General features: G+C 48.9%; 1 protein-coding gene across 34 annotated transcripts in view; it reads left to right on the top strand.

Moving 5' to 3' along the window:
• The window catches only part of CLASP1 (cytoplasmic linker associated protein 1), a 773,091-nt gene that overhangs the window by 750,084 nt on the left and 4,773 nt on the right, over window positions 1–18,234 (top strand). For all 34 annotated transcript variants that reach the window (XM_063933995.1, XM_063933998.1, XM_063934002.1 and 31 more), the window contains one exon: window positions 6,124–6,240. In XM_063933995.1, coding sequence (XP_063790065.1) covers window positions 6,124–6,240 — 117 coding nt within the window. The remainder of the gene's footprint in view (window positions 1–6,123; window positions 6,241–18,234) is intronic.

Consider the following 18,234-nt stretch of genomic DNA (forward strand, 5'->3'; position numbering starts at 1 on the left):
AGTTACAAAAATCGGGTTATTATTGTTGTGAGCCATCCTTTCAGAGGCTCCGCTGTTATCATACTGTTAACTGGGTTCAGATCACAGGTTGTACAGTGTGATTGGTGTGGCTGGTATGAGTCTTACCCGGGATTCATAAATCCTTCCTTATTGTGTACGCTCGTCCGGGCACAGTACCTAACTGAGGCTTGGAGGAGGGTCATAGGGGGAGGAGCCAGTGCACACCACCTGATCCTAAAGCTTTACTTTTTGTGCCCTGTCTCCTGCGGAGCCGCTATTCCCCATGGTCCTGACGGAGTCCCCAGCATCCACTACGGACTACGAGAAATAGAATTATCGGTAAGTAAATTCTTATTTTTTTTTTCCATTTTTAAATATATTTTTATTGAAGCAATGAGAAATATCCAACATTGGAAATAATACAGGGCAAGATATGAAAATCTTTCAGTAGGGCCTAACAGTTGATTGAAGATGACATTCTGAACAATGGTTCATTATAAAATGTCACAGACCACAATCGGCAAACAGAAAGACATTTCATGACATAGCGATTTTAAAAGATGTGCTTTGTTAGGCCCATGAGAACAACAAAGTAATAAATAGGATTTTAATTACCTACCGGTAAATCCTTTTCTCGTAGTCCATAAGGGATATTGGGGGAATCTAGTACGATGGGTATAGACGGGATCCAAAGGAGCCAGTGCACTTTATATTTCTTCAACTGGCTGTGCTGGTTCCTCCCCTCTATGCCCCCTCCCACAGGCAGTTATAGGTTAAAACGTGCCTGACGGAGAAAGGACATATATGAGAGAAGGAATATGATAACAGAGTGGTGAGATTTACATACCTGCACACCACGAACATATAACAACCAGCAACGGCTAGTAACAGCAACAGCTGAATAGGTAACCAAAGAACAAGAACCTGCAGAAAAAGTCAACGCATTGACGTGGGCGCCCAATATTCCTTATGGACTACGAGAAAAGGATTTACCGGTAGGTAATTAAAATCCTATTTTCTCTAGCATCCATAAGGAATTTGGGGGGAATCTAGTACAATGGGGATGTCCCAAAGCTTCCAGAACGGGCGGGAACGTGTGGAGACTGCTGCAGCACCGCCTGCCCAAACTGAGTATCCTCTTTGGCCAAGGTATCAAACTTGTAGAACTTAACAAAAGTGTTCTTCCCCGACAAGGTAGCAGCTCGGCATAGTTGTAAGGCTGAGACTTCACGGGCAGCCTCCCAGGAAGAGCCCACTGATCTTGTAGAGTGGGCCTTCAGAGACTTAGGAACTGGTAAGGCTGCCGACACATAGGCCTGTTGAATAGTAAGCCTAATCCAATGAGCAATGGACTGCTTTGAAGCAGGACAGCCCTGTTTCTGCGCATCATAGAGCACGAACAAAGAATCCGTCTTTCTGATCTGAGCCGTTCTCTTGACCTAGATCTTCAAGGCTCGCACAGCATCCAATGCCTCCGGAGGAGCAGAAGCGTCAGAACTGGCGGGAATCACAATAGGCTGATTCAAGTGAAACGCGGAGACAACCTTCGGCAGGAACTGCTGCCTATTCCGGATCTCTGCTCTGTCCTCGTAAAAGACCAAGTAGGGACTTTTACACGATAAGGCCCCCAGTTCTGAGATACGTCTAGCAGAAGCCAGAGCTAGTAACATCACTGTCTTCCACGTGAGGTGTCTTCTACCGTCATCAGAGGTTCAAACTAGGAGGACTGTAGAAATTCCAACACTACATTCAGTTCCCAGGGTGCTGTAGGCGGCACAAAAGGAGGTTGTATGTGGAGTACCCCTTGCAAGAAGGTCTAAACCTCTGGCAACACTGCCAATTTCTTCTGGAAGAAAATGGAGGTGGTTGGAATCTGGACCTTAATGGAACCCAGACATAAGCCATTATCCACACCAGCCTGCAGGAAACGTAAGAAATGTTCCAAGTGAAACTCAGCAGGTGGATACGTGCGTTCCTCGCACCAAGAGACCTATCTCCTCCAGATATGATGATAGTGTTTTGATGTCACAGGTTTCCTGGCCTGAACCATGGTAGCAATAACCTTTTTGGAAAGGCCCTTGTGAGCTAGGATGTTCCGCTCAACCTCCATGCCATCAAACGAAGTCGCCGTAACTCCGGGTTGACAAACGGTCCTTGTTGAAGAATATATTTTCTTAGTGGTAGAGGCCAAGGGTCTTCGATGGACATGGCCAGAAGATCCGCGTACCACCCCCTCCGAGGCTAATCTGGTGCAATTAGAATTGCCTGGTCTCCCAGATTTCTGATGCGCTTGAGCACCTCAGAGCGTAGACCAGCCGGTAAGGCCAAGGCGATGTCAGTGCATCCACTGCCCTCGTCTGAGGGTCCCTGGTTCGTGAGCAATACCAGGGATGTTTCTTGTTGAGACGAAAAGCCATCATGACGATTTGCCGGCAGCCCCACCGGTTGATGACCTGCTGGAACACCTTTTGGTGGAGTCCCCACTCCCCCGATTGGAGATCATGACGACTCAGGAAGTCCCCTTCCCAGTTGTCCGCACCCAGATTGAAAATTACTGATATTGCTCTTGCATTTCTTTCCGCCCAGAGGAGCATCTTTGACACCTCTCGCAGGCTCTGCTTTTTGTCCCTCCTTGTCAATTGATATACGCCACTGCTGTGGCGTCCGATTGTACCTGGATTGCGTGATCCTTGAGCAGAGGAGAGGCCTGATGCAGAGCATTGTAGATCGCCTGAAGTTCCAGAATGTTGATCGGAAAGAGGCTTTCGTGGGCTGACCACCTGCCCCGGAACTGCGCCCCTTAGGTGACCGCTCCCCATCCTTGTAGATTCGCATCTGTCGTGAGGAGGGCCCAATCCTGAATTCCGAAACTTCGGCCCTCCAGTAGATTGGAGGACTGCAGTCACCACAGGAGGGAAATCCTGGCCTGAGGCAACAGTTGTATGATCCGGTGCATCTGAAGATGTGAACCGGACCATTTGCTCAAGAGATCCAGCTGAAAAGTTCTGTCATGGAACCTGCAATATTGGATCACCTTGTAGGAGATGACAATTTTCCCCAACAACCCTCTGCAAAGATGGATGGACACTCGAGCATGTCGGAGTATCATGCGGACCATTTCCTGAAGTGTTCTCGCCTTGTCCTCTGGTAGGAACACCTTCTGGGCCACAGTATCCATCAACATCCCCAGGAGCAGAAGCCGTTGAGTTGGCTCCAGGTGGGACTTCTGTAAGTTGAGGCTCCACCAATGGCGTGACAGAAGTTGGATAGAGCGGTCGATATGTAGCAACAAAAGCTCCCTGGATCTTGCTTTGATCAGAAGGTCGTCCAGGTATGGAACAGTGTTTACTACCTGGAGCTGGAACATCATCTCCGCCATCACCTTTGTGAACACCCTCGGAGCTGTTGACCGGCCGAAGGGCAGTGCCTGGAATTGGAAGTGATTGTCCAGCAGTGCAAACCGCAGGTACTCCTGATGAGGTGGCCAAATCGGAATATGGATCCTTTATATCCAAGGAGACTATGAATTCCTGTTCTTCCAGGCCCGCAATCCCTGCTCGCAGGGATTCCATTTTGAACTTGAACACCTTCAAGTAAGAATTCAAGGATCTTAGATTCAAAATGGGTCTTACCGTACCATCCGGTTTCGGTACCACAAACAGGTTTGAGTAAAACCCTTTGCCGCATGACGTGGGACTGGACAAACGTTAGAATGGCATGTTGCAACGTAACTTGCATATCCTCCAAAGCTGGTAAGCTTGATTTGAAAAAGCTTGTAGCCTTGAAACGAGATCTCTGACCCAGGTATCCTGGCAGGAAGCCTTCCAGACGCGGCTGAAGTGACGCAGTCAAGCTCCCACCTCGAGATCCCCTCAGGGTGGGTGGGCACCATCATGCTGAGGCCTTAGCGGAAGCAGAACTGGTGGTCTGTTACTGAGAGCTGGTGCTTGCAGGCTTTCTGGACTTACTGTGGTGCCTCTAGTCGCATTGGAGGCACCTCTGGCCTTAGATCGAAATCTGTGATACCGAAAGGACTGGACAGATGGCCCCGGTAGGAGCGTCTCGCCGGCGGGTCCTCAGAGGGGAGAAACATGGATTTTCCAGCCGTAACTTTGGAAATCCAAGTATCCAATTCAACCCCAAAGAGCCATTCCCCAGAAAAGGGGAGAGATTCCACACTACGTTTGGATTCTGCGTCCGCAATCCACTGACGCAACCACAAGGACCTGCGCGCCGACACTGCCATGGCAGAAGTCCTAGCATTAATGTTCCCCATCTCCTTGAGCGAATCACAGAGGACACATGTAGTGTACTGAATGTGTTTTAGGAGGGTCACCATAGTGACCAAGGGCATATCTCCCGAGAGGCCCCCCTGAATTTGAGTGGCCCAGGAATGAATGGCATGGGTCATCCAACAACCCGCAATGACCGGCCTTTGCGATACACCTGCTGCCATGTAAAAAGATTTGAGTGTAGTCTCGATTTTCCTATCCCCAGGATCCTTTATGGTAAAGCAGCCCGGGGCAGGCAGCACCGCCTTTTTGGACAGTCTAGAGACTGATACATTAACCCCTTGGGGTTCCTCCCAAAATTTCCTACCTTCAGGAGCAAATGGGAAAGTGCGCACAAAATTTTTGGACACTTGGAATTTTTTTGTCTGGATTTTTCCAGGCCAGCTTGAGTAGATCATCTAACTCTGCAGAATCAGGGAAGTGACATTAGGCTTGTTTTGTACAAAGAAAAATGACTGCTGTGAAGCAGCGTCCTCTAGAGGGAGCTTTAACACATCCCTTATAGCCAGAATTAGTGGTTCAATACCTTGGGCAAAATCGGGATCCCCACTAAAGGGGTCTAAGTCCTCCCCATCCTCCTGTACATCCTCATCTGTATCAGAGAGAGTAGGGCAGGTAAACCACGCTTTTGTGGTCCTGCATGAGAGGAGGGGAGCTGTGCCGCATCTGCCCTAGCAGCTAAATCTGCAACAGCTTGTTGTAGTAGTTGAGTTTTCTGTACATTAGCAGTGAGCTGGGATGACATATCTGACATCATAGTTTTAAGAGACCCTAGCCAGTGGGGCTCTGGACCCTCTCCCCTAGCCCCTTCACTGATTTGTGAATATTGACTGCATTGTTCACATGAAACAGAATCAGATGATAATGGAGAGAATCTGGTGTGACATACACTGCACAGCTTGTGTTTACCCATGTTTCAAGGTAAGCAGAATAACATACACATACACCCAGACAGTTATATTGCAAGCCTTCCCTACTGTATGTGAGAGAGGAGACTCACAGAAAAGGACACCAGCACACCCTTAGCTGTACAGTGAGGCTGTCCGCTAACTATATCACAGTAAACACTAACAAATTCTGGGGCAGATGTATTAACCTGGAGAAGGCATAAGGAAGTGATAAACCAGTGATATGTGCAAGGTGATAAAGGCACCAGCCAATCAGATCCTAACTGTTAATTTACATATTGGAGCTGATTGGCTGGTGCCTTTATCACCATGCACATATCACTTGTTTATCACTTCCTTATGCCTTCTCCAGGTTAATACATCTGCCCCTCTGTCCTGTAGAGGACCCAGATAGTTGTACAATAGCGGCTCTTCCCCTTTGCTACACCCTGTATCAGATATCCAGCGTGGCTGAGGAGTCAGGAAGCGCTGTGTGTGCTGTGAATGACTGCAGTAAGCAGAAGAAGGCGCTAAAATGCCTCTGATCCCGCTCTGAGGAAACTCCGCCCCCTCCAATGGCGCCGGAGCTATAGTGATATATTATACTGGCAAAGTCTTCTTTCAGCTTAAAAACATCACAATTGCTAGTCTAAGCGGCTTTGTGCAAGTCTACACGGGGGATCCCGTACGCCGCGCCCGCGTTCAGCCGCACAGTGAACTGGGGGGACCCAGTTTGTACTCACCACAGATGTCACTTTCAGGCAGTGTTAGGGGTGAGCTTCGACTGTGACAGCCAAAAATATGCACATAAACCATACTTAAACTTAATGAAACCTGGTCGCACCTCCTCCCCTCATGCTCCAGGGTCACACTGTAATTGGAGGATCACCCTCCACCATACGCAAAAGATAACCGCTTTTTTTCTTTTTGTTGTTGTTCTTCAGGGCTACGATAATACAGAGAGCAGTGTCCGTAAAGCAAGTGTCTTCTGTCTCGTAGCGATTTATTCAGTGATTGGAGAAGAGCTGAAACCTTATCTTGCACAGCTGACAGGCAGTAAGGTAAGGGTATATGTTATAATGAACGCCCAGAATAAGGGTTGACTGCCTAAAAGGTACAAATGCTTTACTACATTACTTAAACTAACCACATTAATGCACGTGAATAGTTTTGTATACTGCTCTCTCAAGGCTTAAATGTCACAAAAGGATTTTTAACTGTGGAAACCTGGGTAAATGTTAATATACAAAGCGCTTTTTTATTTTTATTTTTTTCCATATGAGGTGAAAAAGGCATCAAAAGTGTTCTCTCTGCAGGTGGCCCTCTCTACTCTATCACTCGTCCTGCCTTTCTCTAATTTTCAGTGGATTTTTTTTTTCAACCTTTTGTTTCATACATCTCTTCATAGTCCAATATTTCCTTCCCATTTTCCTTTCTCCCTTTATTTGCTCCTCTTTTTCCTATTTCGCGTAAGCAATTGAGTAGAATCTCCCCTCTCAGCATTCAGCACGCACACTCTAAAGTAGGGTAAATTGATAAACTTGCGGGCTCGCAGCACTGCGGGCATTGTGGCTCGCTGCACTCTCCACAGGATCTTTTCCCACTCTGTGGCTTTCATGGACACCCACAAGTGGCACTATCCCTGGTCAGCCGGTATTTTCCGGCTGCCGTCATTGTCTGTCGGGATTTTGGCGTCTGTATCCTGAACACTGGGATCCCAACAGCCAGCATTTTAGCTGCATCCTATGTGTACAAGCAAGGTATATTTTAAAGGATGTCAGAAAAGATTTTATTTAGTAGAACCAAGCAACAACACGCTAGGGTTATATATTCACCTATATACTTACATCTAAACAACAACACAGCATTTATGTGTTTTATTGAACAGGAATATGAAATTCCCTGTTTCTCTAACGTCCTAGAGCAGTGTTTTTCAACCACTGTGCCGTGGCACACTAGTGTGCCCTGAGCAGTCTCCAGGTGTGCCGCCATAGAAGCAGAGCCAGGCCCGTTAGTGTGCTGCCCCTACTGAGACCCTGGAACGATCAATACTGGTGGGTTTAGTGGTTGCACAACCAGTTCTAATTTCAGGCCTGTGTAGGGCTCTTTTGGCCTTCTCAGACATGGCTCAGATGTTACCTATGGAGAAGCTGTGACATGACATCCTAGGACACGCAACTGCACCATGCAGCACCATTATATTTGAGCGTGTCTTGGCAATATATATATCTTGTTCAGTGTGCCGCGAGTTGTAAAAGGTTGAAAATCTCTGTCCTAGAGGATGCTGGGACCATGGGGAATAGACGGGCTCCGCAGGAGACATGGGCACTTTAAGAAAGACTTTAGACTCTGGGTGTGCACTGGCTCCTCCCTCTATGCCCCTCCTCCAGACCTCAGTTTTTGACTGTGCCCAGAGGAAGATGGGTGCACTGCAGGGAGCTCTCCTGAGTTTCCTGCTAAGAAAGCATTTTGTTAGGTTTTTTTTTTTTTTCTTATTTTCAGGGATCTCTGCTGGTAACAAACTCCCTGCATCGAGGGAGAGAGGAGCAGACCTACTTAAATGATAGGCTCTGCTTCTCGGCTACTGGACACCATTAGCTCCAGAGGGAGTGGAACACAGGTTCGTCCTGGGCGTTCATCCCAGAGCCGCGCCGCCGTTCTCCTCACAGAGCCGGAAGAAAGAAGACTACTGAGGCGGCAGAAGCCCTCAGGTGCTTCACTGAGGTAAGCACAGCACTGCAGCTGTGCGTCATTGCTCCCATACACCTCACACACTCCGGTCACTGTAAGGATGCAGGGCGCAGGGGGGGTGCCCTGGGCAGCAATAGAATACCTCTCCTATGGCAAATGACTATATACATGTACAGATGGGCACTGTACATGTATATAAAAGAGCCCCCGCCATATTTTATTAAGTTTGAGCGGGACAGAAGGCCGCCGCCAAGTGGGCGGGGCTTCTCCCTCAGCACTCACCAGCGCCATTTTCTCTCCACAGCACCCCTGAGAGGAAGCTCCCCGGACTTTCCCCTGCTTGACACACTGTGAAAGAGGGTTTTAAAGTAGAGGGGGGGCACATAATTGGCGATTATACATTACAGCAGCGCTACTGGGTAAACATTCTGTGTTTTTCTCCGGGGTCATATAGCGCTGGGGTGTGTGCTGGCATACTCTCTCTCTGTCTCTCCAAAGGGCCTAAAGGGGAACCTGTCTTAAGAAAAGAGTTTCCCTGTGTGTGTGGAGTGTGTCGGTACGCGTGTGTCGACATGTTTGACGATGAAGGCTCGCCTAAGGAGGAGGGGAAGTGCATGATTGTCAGGTCGCCGTCGGCAACGCCGACACCGGACTGCATGGATATGTGGAATGTCTTGAATGCTAATGTAAATTTATTGCATAAGAGATTAGACAAGGCTGAGGCTAGGGATCAGTCAGGTAGTCAGACCATGCCTGTCCCAGTGGCACCGGGACCTTCTGGGTCTCAGAAACGCACATTATCCCAGATCACTGACACAGATACCGACACGGATTCAGATTCCAGTGTCGACTATGCGGATGCAAAATTACAGCCAAAAGTGGCTAAAGGTATTCGTTACACGATCATTGCTATTAAAGAGGTTTTGCATATTACTGAGGAACCCCCTTTCCCTGACACGAGGGTACACATGTATAAAGAGAAAAAGCCTGAGATCTCCTTTCCGTCCTCATTTGAGCTAAGCGAATTGTGCGAAAAGGCTTGGGAATCTCCAGACAGGAGACTACAAGTTCCCAAAAGGATTCTTATGGCGTATCCCTTCCCACAAAAGGACAGGATACGATGGGAATCTTCGCCTAAAGAAGACAAGGCGTTGACACGCTTATCCAAGAAGGTGGCACTGCCTACCCAGGATACTGCTACCCTCAAGGATCCTGCGGATCGTAAGCAGGAAGTTACCATGAAGTACATTTACACACATTCTGGTACTATTGTTAGGCCGGCTATGGCATCGGCCTGGGTTTGTAGTGCTGTCGCAGCATGGACAGATTCCTTGTCTACGGAGATTGAGACCCTAGATAAGGATACCATTCTAATGACCCTAGAGCTTATCAAGGATGCTGCGTTATATATGAGGGATGCTCAAAGAGACATTTGTTTACTAAGCTCCAGAATAAATGCTATGTCTATTTCTGCTAGGCGACTCTTGTGGACCCGACAGTGGACGGGGGATGCCGACTTAAAGCGGCATATGGAGTCGTTGCCTTACAAGGGGGAGGAGTTGTTTGGAGAAGGCCTCTCAGACCTTGTCTCTACTGCTACGGCTGGTAAATCGAATTTTTTACCTTATGTTCCCCCACAACATACTAAGAAGGCACCTCATTACCAAATGCAGTCCTTTCGTTCAAATAAAAGCAAAAAGGTACGGGGATCGTCCTTTCTTGCCAGAGGTAAAGGCAAGGGAAAAAAGCTGCACACAGCTAGTTCCCAGGAGCAGAAGCCCCCCCCCCTATGTCTGCAAAATCCACCGCATGACGCTGGGACTTCCCTGGGGGGGCCAGATCAAGTGGGGGCACGTCTTCGATTTTTCAGCCACGTCTGGGTTCACTCACAGGTGGATCCCTGGGCAATAGAGATTGTTTCTCAGGGATACAGGCTGGAATTCGAAGAGATACCTCTTCGCCGGTTTTTCAAATCGGCTCTGCCAGCTTCTCCGTCAGAAAGGGAGTTAGTGTTAACTGCAATTCAAAAATTGTACCTGCAACAGGTGATAGTCAAGGTTCCTCTTCTCCAGCAAGGAAAGGGGTATTACTCAACCCTGTTTGTGGTTCCGAAACCGAACGGTTCGGTCAGACCCATTTTGAATCTGAAATCCCTGAACCTGTACTTGAAAAAGTTCAAGATGGAATCGCTCAGAGCGGTCATCGCCAGCCTGGAGGGGGGGGATTGGATGGTTTCCCTGGACATAAAGGATGCTTACCTTCATGTTCCGATTTTTCTTCCTCACCAGGCGTTCCTGAGATTTGCGGTACAGGACTGTCATTACCAATTTCAGACGTTGCCGTTTGGGCTTTCCACGTCCCCGAGAATTTTCACCAAGGTAATGGCGGAAATGATGGTGCTCCTGCGCAAGCAGGGTGTCACAATTATCCCATACTTGGACTATCTCCTCATAAAGGCGGGATCTCGAGAGAAGTTACTGGACAGCGTGTCACTGTCAGTGAGGACATTGCAACAGCACGGCTGGATTCTCAATATTCCGAAGTCCCAGCTGGTTCCTACAACGCGTCTGACCTTTTTGGGCCTGATTCTGGACAGAGAACAGAAAAAGGTTTTTCTTCCGATGGAAAAGGCTCAGGAGCTCATAGCTCTGGTCAGGAACCTATTAAAGCCAAAAAAGGTTTCAGTGCTTCACTGCACCCGTGTCCTGGGGAAGATGGTGGCATCGTACGAGGCCATCCCCTTCGGCAGGTTCCATGCAAGGACTTTTCAATGGGACCTACTGGACAAATGGTCCGGGTCTCATTTACAAATGCATCAAAGGATCACCCTGTCTCCCAGAGCCAGGATATCTCTCCTGTGGTGGCTGCACAGTGCTCACCTCCTGGAAGGCATTCAGGACTGGATCCTGGTGACCACGGATGCGAACCTCCGAGGTTGGGGAGCAGTCACACAGGGAAGAAATTTCCAAGGACTTTGGTCAAGTCAAGAGACACATCACATCAACATCCTGGAACTAAGGGCCATATACAACGCCCTAAGTCAAGCGGAGATCTTACTTCGCAATCGACCAGTTCTGATCCAGTCAGACAACATCACCGCAGTAGCTCATGTAAACCGCCAAGGCGGCACAAGGAGCAGAGTGGCAATGGCGGAAGCCACCAGAATTCTTCGCTGGGCGGAGAATCATGTAAGCGCTCTGTCAGCAGTGTTCATTCCGGGAGTGGACAACTGGGAAGCAGAATTCCTCAGCAGACACGATCTGCATCCGGGAGAGTGGGGACTTCATCAGGAAGTCTTCGCGCACATCGCAGGTCGGTGGGGACTACCCCAAATAGACATGATGGCATCCCGTCTCAACAAAAATCTACAAAGGTATTGCGCCAGGTCAAGAGACCCTCAGGCGGTAGCTGTGGACGCCCTAGTGACACCGTGGGTGTTCCAGTCGGTATATGTGTTTCCTCCTCTTCCTCTCATACCCAAGGTGTTGAGGATAATAAGAAAAAGAGGAGTTAGAACAATTCTCATTGTTCCAGATTGGCCACGAAGGACCTGGTATCCGGATCTGCAAGAAATGCTCACAGAAGATCCGTGGCCTCTTCCTCTAAGGCAGGACCTGTTACAACAAGGTCCCTGTCTGTTCCAAGACTTACCGCGGCTGCGTTTGACGTCATGGCGGTTGAACGCCGGATCCTAGCGGAAAAAGGTATTCCGGATGAGGTCATTCCTACGCTAATAAAGGCTAGGAAGGACGTGACGTCTAAACATTATCACCGAATATGGCGAAAATATGTTTCTTGGTGTAAGGCCAGGAATGCTCCTACGGAAGAATTCCATCTAGGCCGTTTTCTTCACTTCCTACAAACTGGAGTGAGTTTGGGCCTAAAATTAGGCTCCATTAAAGTTCAGATTTCGGCCTTATCCATTTTCTTTCAAAAGGAATTGGCCTCGTTACCTGAAGTACAGACTTTTGTGAAGGGAGTACTGCATATTCAGCCTCCTTTTGTACCTCCGGTGGCGCCTTGGGACCTTAACGTGGTGTTAAGTTTCCTTAAGTCACATTGGTTTGACCCACTTAAAACAGTGGAGTTGAAATTTCGCACTTGGAATGTTGTTAGCCTTGGCTTCGGCTAGGCGAGTTTCGGAATTGGCGGCTTTATCACATAAAAGCCCCTATCTGGTTTTCCATATGGATAGATCAGAGTTGCGGACCCGTCCTCAATTCCTACCTAAGGTGGTCTCATCCTTTCATATGAACCAACCTATTGTCGTGCCTGTGGCTACACGTGACTTGGAGGATTCCGAGTCCCTTTATGTGGTCAGGGCTTTGAAAATTTACGTGGCCAGAACGGCTAGGATCAGAAAAACAGAAGCACTGTTTGTCCTGTATGCAGCCAACAAGGTTGGCGGACCTGCTTCAAAGCAGACTATTGCTCGCTGGATCTGTAACACGATTCAGCAGGCGCATTATACGGCAGGATTGCCGTTACCGAAATCGGTTAAGGCCCATTCCACTAGGAAGGTGGGCTCGTCTTGGGCGGCTGCCCGAGGGGTCTCAGCACTACAGCTGTGCCGAGCTGCTACTTGGTCGGGGTCAAACACTTTTGCAAAGTTCTATAAGTTTGATACCCTGGCTGAGGAGGACCTCCTGTTTGCTCAATCGGTGCTGCAGAGTCATCCGCACTCTCCCGCCCGTTTGGGAGCTTTGGTATAATCCCCATGGTCCTTACGGAGTCCCAGCATCCTCTAGGACGTTAGAGAAAATAAGATTTTACACTTACCGGTAAATCTATTTCTCTATCGTCCTAAGTGGATGCTGGGGTTCCTGAAAGGACCATGGGGAATAGCGGCTCCGCAGGAGACAGGGCACAAAAGTAAAGCTTTTACAGGTCAGGTGGTGTGTACTGGCTCCTCCCCCCATGACCCTCCTCCAGACTCCAGTTAGATTTTTGTGCCCGGCCGAGAAGGGTGCAATTCTAGGTGGCTCTCATAAAGAGCTGCTTAGAGAGTTTAGCTTAGGTTTTTTATTTTACAGTGATTCCTGCTGGCAACAGGATCACTGCAACGAGGGACAGAGGGGAGAAGAAGTGAACTCACCTGCGTGCAGGATGGATTGGCTTCTTGGCTACTGGACATGAAGCTCCAGAGGGACGATCACAGGTACAGCCTGGATGGTCACCGGAGCCACGCCGCCGGCCCCCTCACAGATGCTGAAGCAAGAAGAGGTCCAGAATCGGCGGCTGAAGACTCCTGCAGTCTTCTTAAGGTAGCGCACAGCACTGCAGCTGTGCGCCATTTTCCTCTCAGCACACTTCACACGGCAGTCACTGAGGGTGCAGGGCGCTGGGGGGGGGGGGGCGCCCTGGGAGGCAAATGAAAACCTTTAAAAAGGCTAAAAATACCTCACATATAGCCCCAGAGGCTATATGGAGATATTTACCCCTGCCTAAATGTACTAAATAGCGGGAGACGAGCCCGCCGAAAAAGGGGCGGGGCCTATCTCCTCAGCACACGGCGCCATTTTCTGTCACAGCTCCGCTGGTCAGGAAGGCTCCCAGGTCTCTCCCCTGCACTGCACTACAGAAACAGGGTATAACAGAGAGGGGGGGCAAAATAAATGGCAATATATTAATATAAAAGCAGCTATAAGGGAGCACTTAATCATAAGGCTATCCATGTCATATATAGCGCTTTTTGGTGTGTGCTGGCAGACTCTCCCTCTGTCTCCCCAAAGGGCTAGTGGGTCCTGTCTTCGTATAGAGCATTCCCTGTGTGTCTGCTGTGTGTCGGTACGTGTGTGTCGACATGTATGAGGACGTTATTGGTGTGGAGGCGGAGCAATTGCCAAATATGAGGATGTCACCTCCTAGGGGGTCGACACCAGAATGGATGCCTTTATTTGTGGAATTACGGGATAGCGTCAACTCGCTTAAGCAGTCGTTTGCCGACATGAGGCGGCCGGACACTCAATTAGTGCCTGTCCAGGCGCCTCAAACACCGTCAGGGGCTGTAAAACGCCCCTTGCCTCAGTCGGTCGACACAGACCCACACACAGGCACTGATTCCGGTGGTGAAGGTGACGAATCAACCGTATTTTCCAGTAGGGCCACACGTTATATGATTTTGGCAATAAAGGAGATGTTACATTTAGCTGATACTACAGGTACCACTAAACAGGGTATTATGTGGGGTGTGAAAAAACTACCAGTAGTTTTTACCGAATCAGAAGAATTAAATGACGTGTGTGATGAAGCGTGGGGTGCCCCGATAAAAAACTGCTAATTTCAAAGAAGTTATTGGCTTTATACCCTTTCCCGCCAGAGGTTAGGGAGCGCTGGGAAACACCTCCTAGGGTGGACAAAGCGCTAACACGCTTATCAAAACAAGTGGCGTTACCCTCTCCTGAGACGGCCGCACTTAAAGATCCATCAGATAGGAGGATGGAAAATATCCAAAAAGGTATATACACACATGCAGGTGTTATACTACGACCAGCTATTGCGACTGCCTGGATGTGCAGTGCTGGGGTAGTTTGGTCAGAGTCCCTGATCGAAAATATTGATACCCTGGACAGGGACAATATTTTACTGTCGTTAGAACAAATAAAGGATGCATTTCTTTATATGCGTGATGCACAGAGAGATATCTGCACACTGGCATCACGGGTAAGTGCTATGTCCATTTCGGCCAGAAGAGCTTTATGGACACGACAGTGGACAGGCGATGCGTAGAGGAGTTATTTGGGGTCGGTCTATCGGATTTGGTGGCCACGGCTACGGCCGGGAAATCCACCTTTCTACCTCAAGTCACTCCCCAACAGAAAAAGGCACCGACCTTTCAACCGCAGCCCTTTCGTTCCTTTAAAAATAAGAGAGCAAAGGGCTATTCATATCTGCCACGAGGCAGAGGACGAGGGAAGAGACAGCAACAGGCAGCTCCTTCCCAGGAACAGAAGCCCTCCCCGGCTTCTACAAAAGCCTCAGCATGACGCTGGGGCTTCGCAAGCGGACTCGGGGGCGGTAGGCGGTCGTCTCAAGAATTACAGCGCGCAGTGGGCTCACTCGCAGGTAAATCCCTGGATCCTGCAGATAATATCTCAGGGGTACAGGTTGAAATTAGAGACAGAGCCACCTCGCCGTTTCCTGAAGTCTGCTTTACCAACGTCCCCCTCAGAAAGGGAGACGGTTTTGGAAGCCATTCACAAGCTGTATTCTCAGCAGGTGATAGTCAAGGTACCTCTTCTACAACAAGGGAAGGGGTATTATTCCACTCTTTTTGTGGTACCGAAGCCGGATGGCTCGGTAAGGCCTATTCTAAATCTGAAGTCCTTGAACCTGTACATAAAGAAGTTCAAGTTCAAGATGGAGTCACTCAGAGCAGTGATAGCGAACCTGGAAGAAGGGGACTTTATGGTATCCTTGGACATCAAGGATGCGTATCTCCACGTTCCAATTACCCCTCACACCAGGGGTACCTCAGGTTCGTTGTACAAAACTGTCACTATCAGTTTCAGACGCTGCCGTTTGGTTTGTCCACGGCACCTCGGGTCTTTACAAAGGTAATGGCCGAGATAATATTTCTTCTTCGAAGAAAAGGCGTATTAATTATCCCATACTTGGACGATCTCCTAATAAGGGCAAGGTCCAGAGAACAGCTAGAGATGGGTTCAGCACTATCTCAAGAGGTGCTAAAGCAGCACGGATGGATTCTGAATATTCCAAAATCCCAATTAATGCCGACAACTCGTCTGCTGTTCCTGGGGATGATTCTGGACACAGTTCAGAAAAAGGTTTTTCTTCCCGAAGAAAAAGCCAAGGAGTTATCTGACCTGGTCAGGAACCTCCTAAAACCAGGAAAGGTGTCTGTACATCAATGCACAAGAGTCCTGGGAAAAAATGGTAGCTTCTTACGAAGCAATCCCTTTCGGCAGATTCCATGCAAAGGGATCTGTTGGACAAATGGTCAGGGTCGCATCTTCAGATGCACCTGCGGATAACCCTGTCGCCGAGGACAAGGGTATCCCTTCTGTGGTGGTTGCAGGAGGCTCATCTATTGGAGGGCCGCAGATTCGGCATGCAGGATTGGATCCTGGTGACCACGGATGCCAGCCTGAGAGGCTGGGGAGCAGTCACACAGGGAAGAAATTTCCAGGGAGTGTGGTCGAGCCTGAAAAAGTCTCTTCACATAAGCATTCTGGAACTAAGAGCAATCTACAATGCTCTACGCCAGGCGGAACCTCTGCTTCAAGGAAGACCGGTGTTGATCCAGTCGGACAACATCACGGCAGTCGCCCATGTAAACAGACAGGGCGGCACAAGAAGCAGGAGGGCAATGGCAGAAGCTGCCAGGATCCTTCGCTGGGCGGAGAATCACGTGATAGCACTGTCAGCAGTATTCATCCCGGGCGTGGACAACTGGGAAGCAGACTTCCTCAGCAGACACGACCTTCACCCGGGAGAGTGGGGACTTCATCCAGAAGTTTTCCACATGCTATTAAACCGTTGGGTAAAACCAATGGTGGACATGATGGCGTCTCGCCTCAACAAAACACTGGACAGGTATTGCGCCAGGTCAAGAGATCCGCAGGCAATAGCTGTGGACGCGCTGGTAACACCTTGGGTGTACCAGTCGGTATATGTGTTTCCTCCTCTGCCTCTCATACCAAAGGTATTGAGGATTATACGGCAAAGAGGAGTAAGACTAGTGGCTCCGGATTGGCCAAGAAGGACTTGGTACCCGGAACTTCAAGAGATGGTCACGGACGATCCGTGGCCTCTACTTCTGAGAAGGGACCTGCTTCAGCAGGGTCCTTGTCTTTTTCAAGACTTACCGCGGCTGCGTTTGACGGCATGGCGTTTGAATGCCAGATCCTAAAAGGAAAAGGCATTCCAGAAGAAGTCATTCCTACCTTGATAAAGGCAAGGAAGGAAGTCACCGCGAAGCATTATCGCCGTATTTGGCGAAAATATGTTGCGTGGTGCGAGCAGCGGAGTGCTCCGATGGAGGAATTTCAACTGGGTCGTTTTCCTACATTTCCTGCAATCAGGATTGTCTATGGGTCTCAAATTGGGATCTATTAAGGTTCAAATTTCGGCCCTATCAATATTCTTCCAAAAAGAATTGGCCTCAGTCCCTGAGGTCCAGATTTTTATCAAAGGAGTACTGCATATACAGCCTCCTGTGGTGCCTAAGGTGGCACCGTGGGATCTAAATGTAGTTTTAGATTTCCTCAAATCCAATTGGTTTGAACCACTAAAGAATGTGGATTTGAAATATCTCACATGGAAAGTGACTATGTTACTGGCCCTGGCTTCGGCCGGGAGAGTATCTGAACTGGCGGCTTTGTTTTATAAAAGCCCTTATTTAATTTTCCATTCGACATAGGGCAGAGCTGCGGACGCGTCCGCATTTTCTCCCTAAGGTGGTATCAGCGTTTCACCTGAACCAGCCTATTGTAGTGCCTGCGGCTACAGACGACTTGAAGGACTCCAAGTTGTTGGACGTTGTCAGAGCCTTAAAAATATACATTTAAAGGACGGCTGGAGTCAGAAAATCTGACTCGCTGTTTATACTGTATGCACCCAACAAGTTGGGTGCACCTGCTTCTAAGCAGTCGATTGCTCGTTGGATTTGTAACAAAATTCAACTTGTACATTCTGTGGCAGGCCTGCCACAGCCTAAATCTGTTAAGGCCCATTCCGCAAGGAAGGTGGGCTCATCTTGGGCGGCTGCCCGAGGGGTCTCGGCATTACAACTCTGCCGAGCAGCTACGTGGTCAGGGGAGAACACGTTTGTAAATTTTTACAAATTTGATACCCTGGCAAAGGAGGACCTGGAGTTCTCTCATTCGGTGCTGCAGAGTCATCCGCACTCTCCCGCCCGTTTGGGAGCTTTGGTATAATCCCCATGGTCCTTTCAGGAACCCCAGCATCCACTTAGGACGATAGAGAAAATAAGAATTTACTTACCGATAATTCTATTTCTCGGAGTCCGTAGTGGATGCTGGGCGCCCATCCCAAGTGCGGATTATCTGCAATACTTGTACATAGTTATTGTTAACTAATTCGGGTTATTGTTTAGGAAGCCATCTTTCAGAGGCTCCTCTGTTATCATACTGTTAACTGGGTTTAGATCACAAGTTGTACGGTGTGATTGGTGTGGCTGGTATGAGTCTTACCCGGGATTCAAAATCCTCCCTTATTGTGTACGCTCGTCCGGGCACAGTACCTAACTGGAGTCTGGAGGAGGGTCATGGGGGGAGGAGCCAGTACACACCACCTGACCTGTAAAAGCTTTACTTTTGTGCCCTGTCTCCTGCGGAGCCGCTATTCCCCATGGTCCTTTCAGGAACCCCAGCATCCACTAC

Source organism: Pseudophryne corroboree, chromosome 7 (genome assembly GCF_028390025.1).
Source record: "Pseudophryne corroboree isolate aPseCor3 chromosome 7, aPseCor3.hap2, whole genome shotgun sequence".
Lineage (NCBI taxonomy): Eukaryota > Metazoa > Chordata > Amphibia > Anura > Myobatrachidae > Pseudophryne > Pseudophryne corroboree.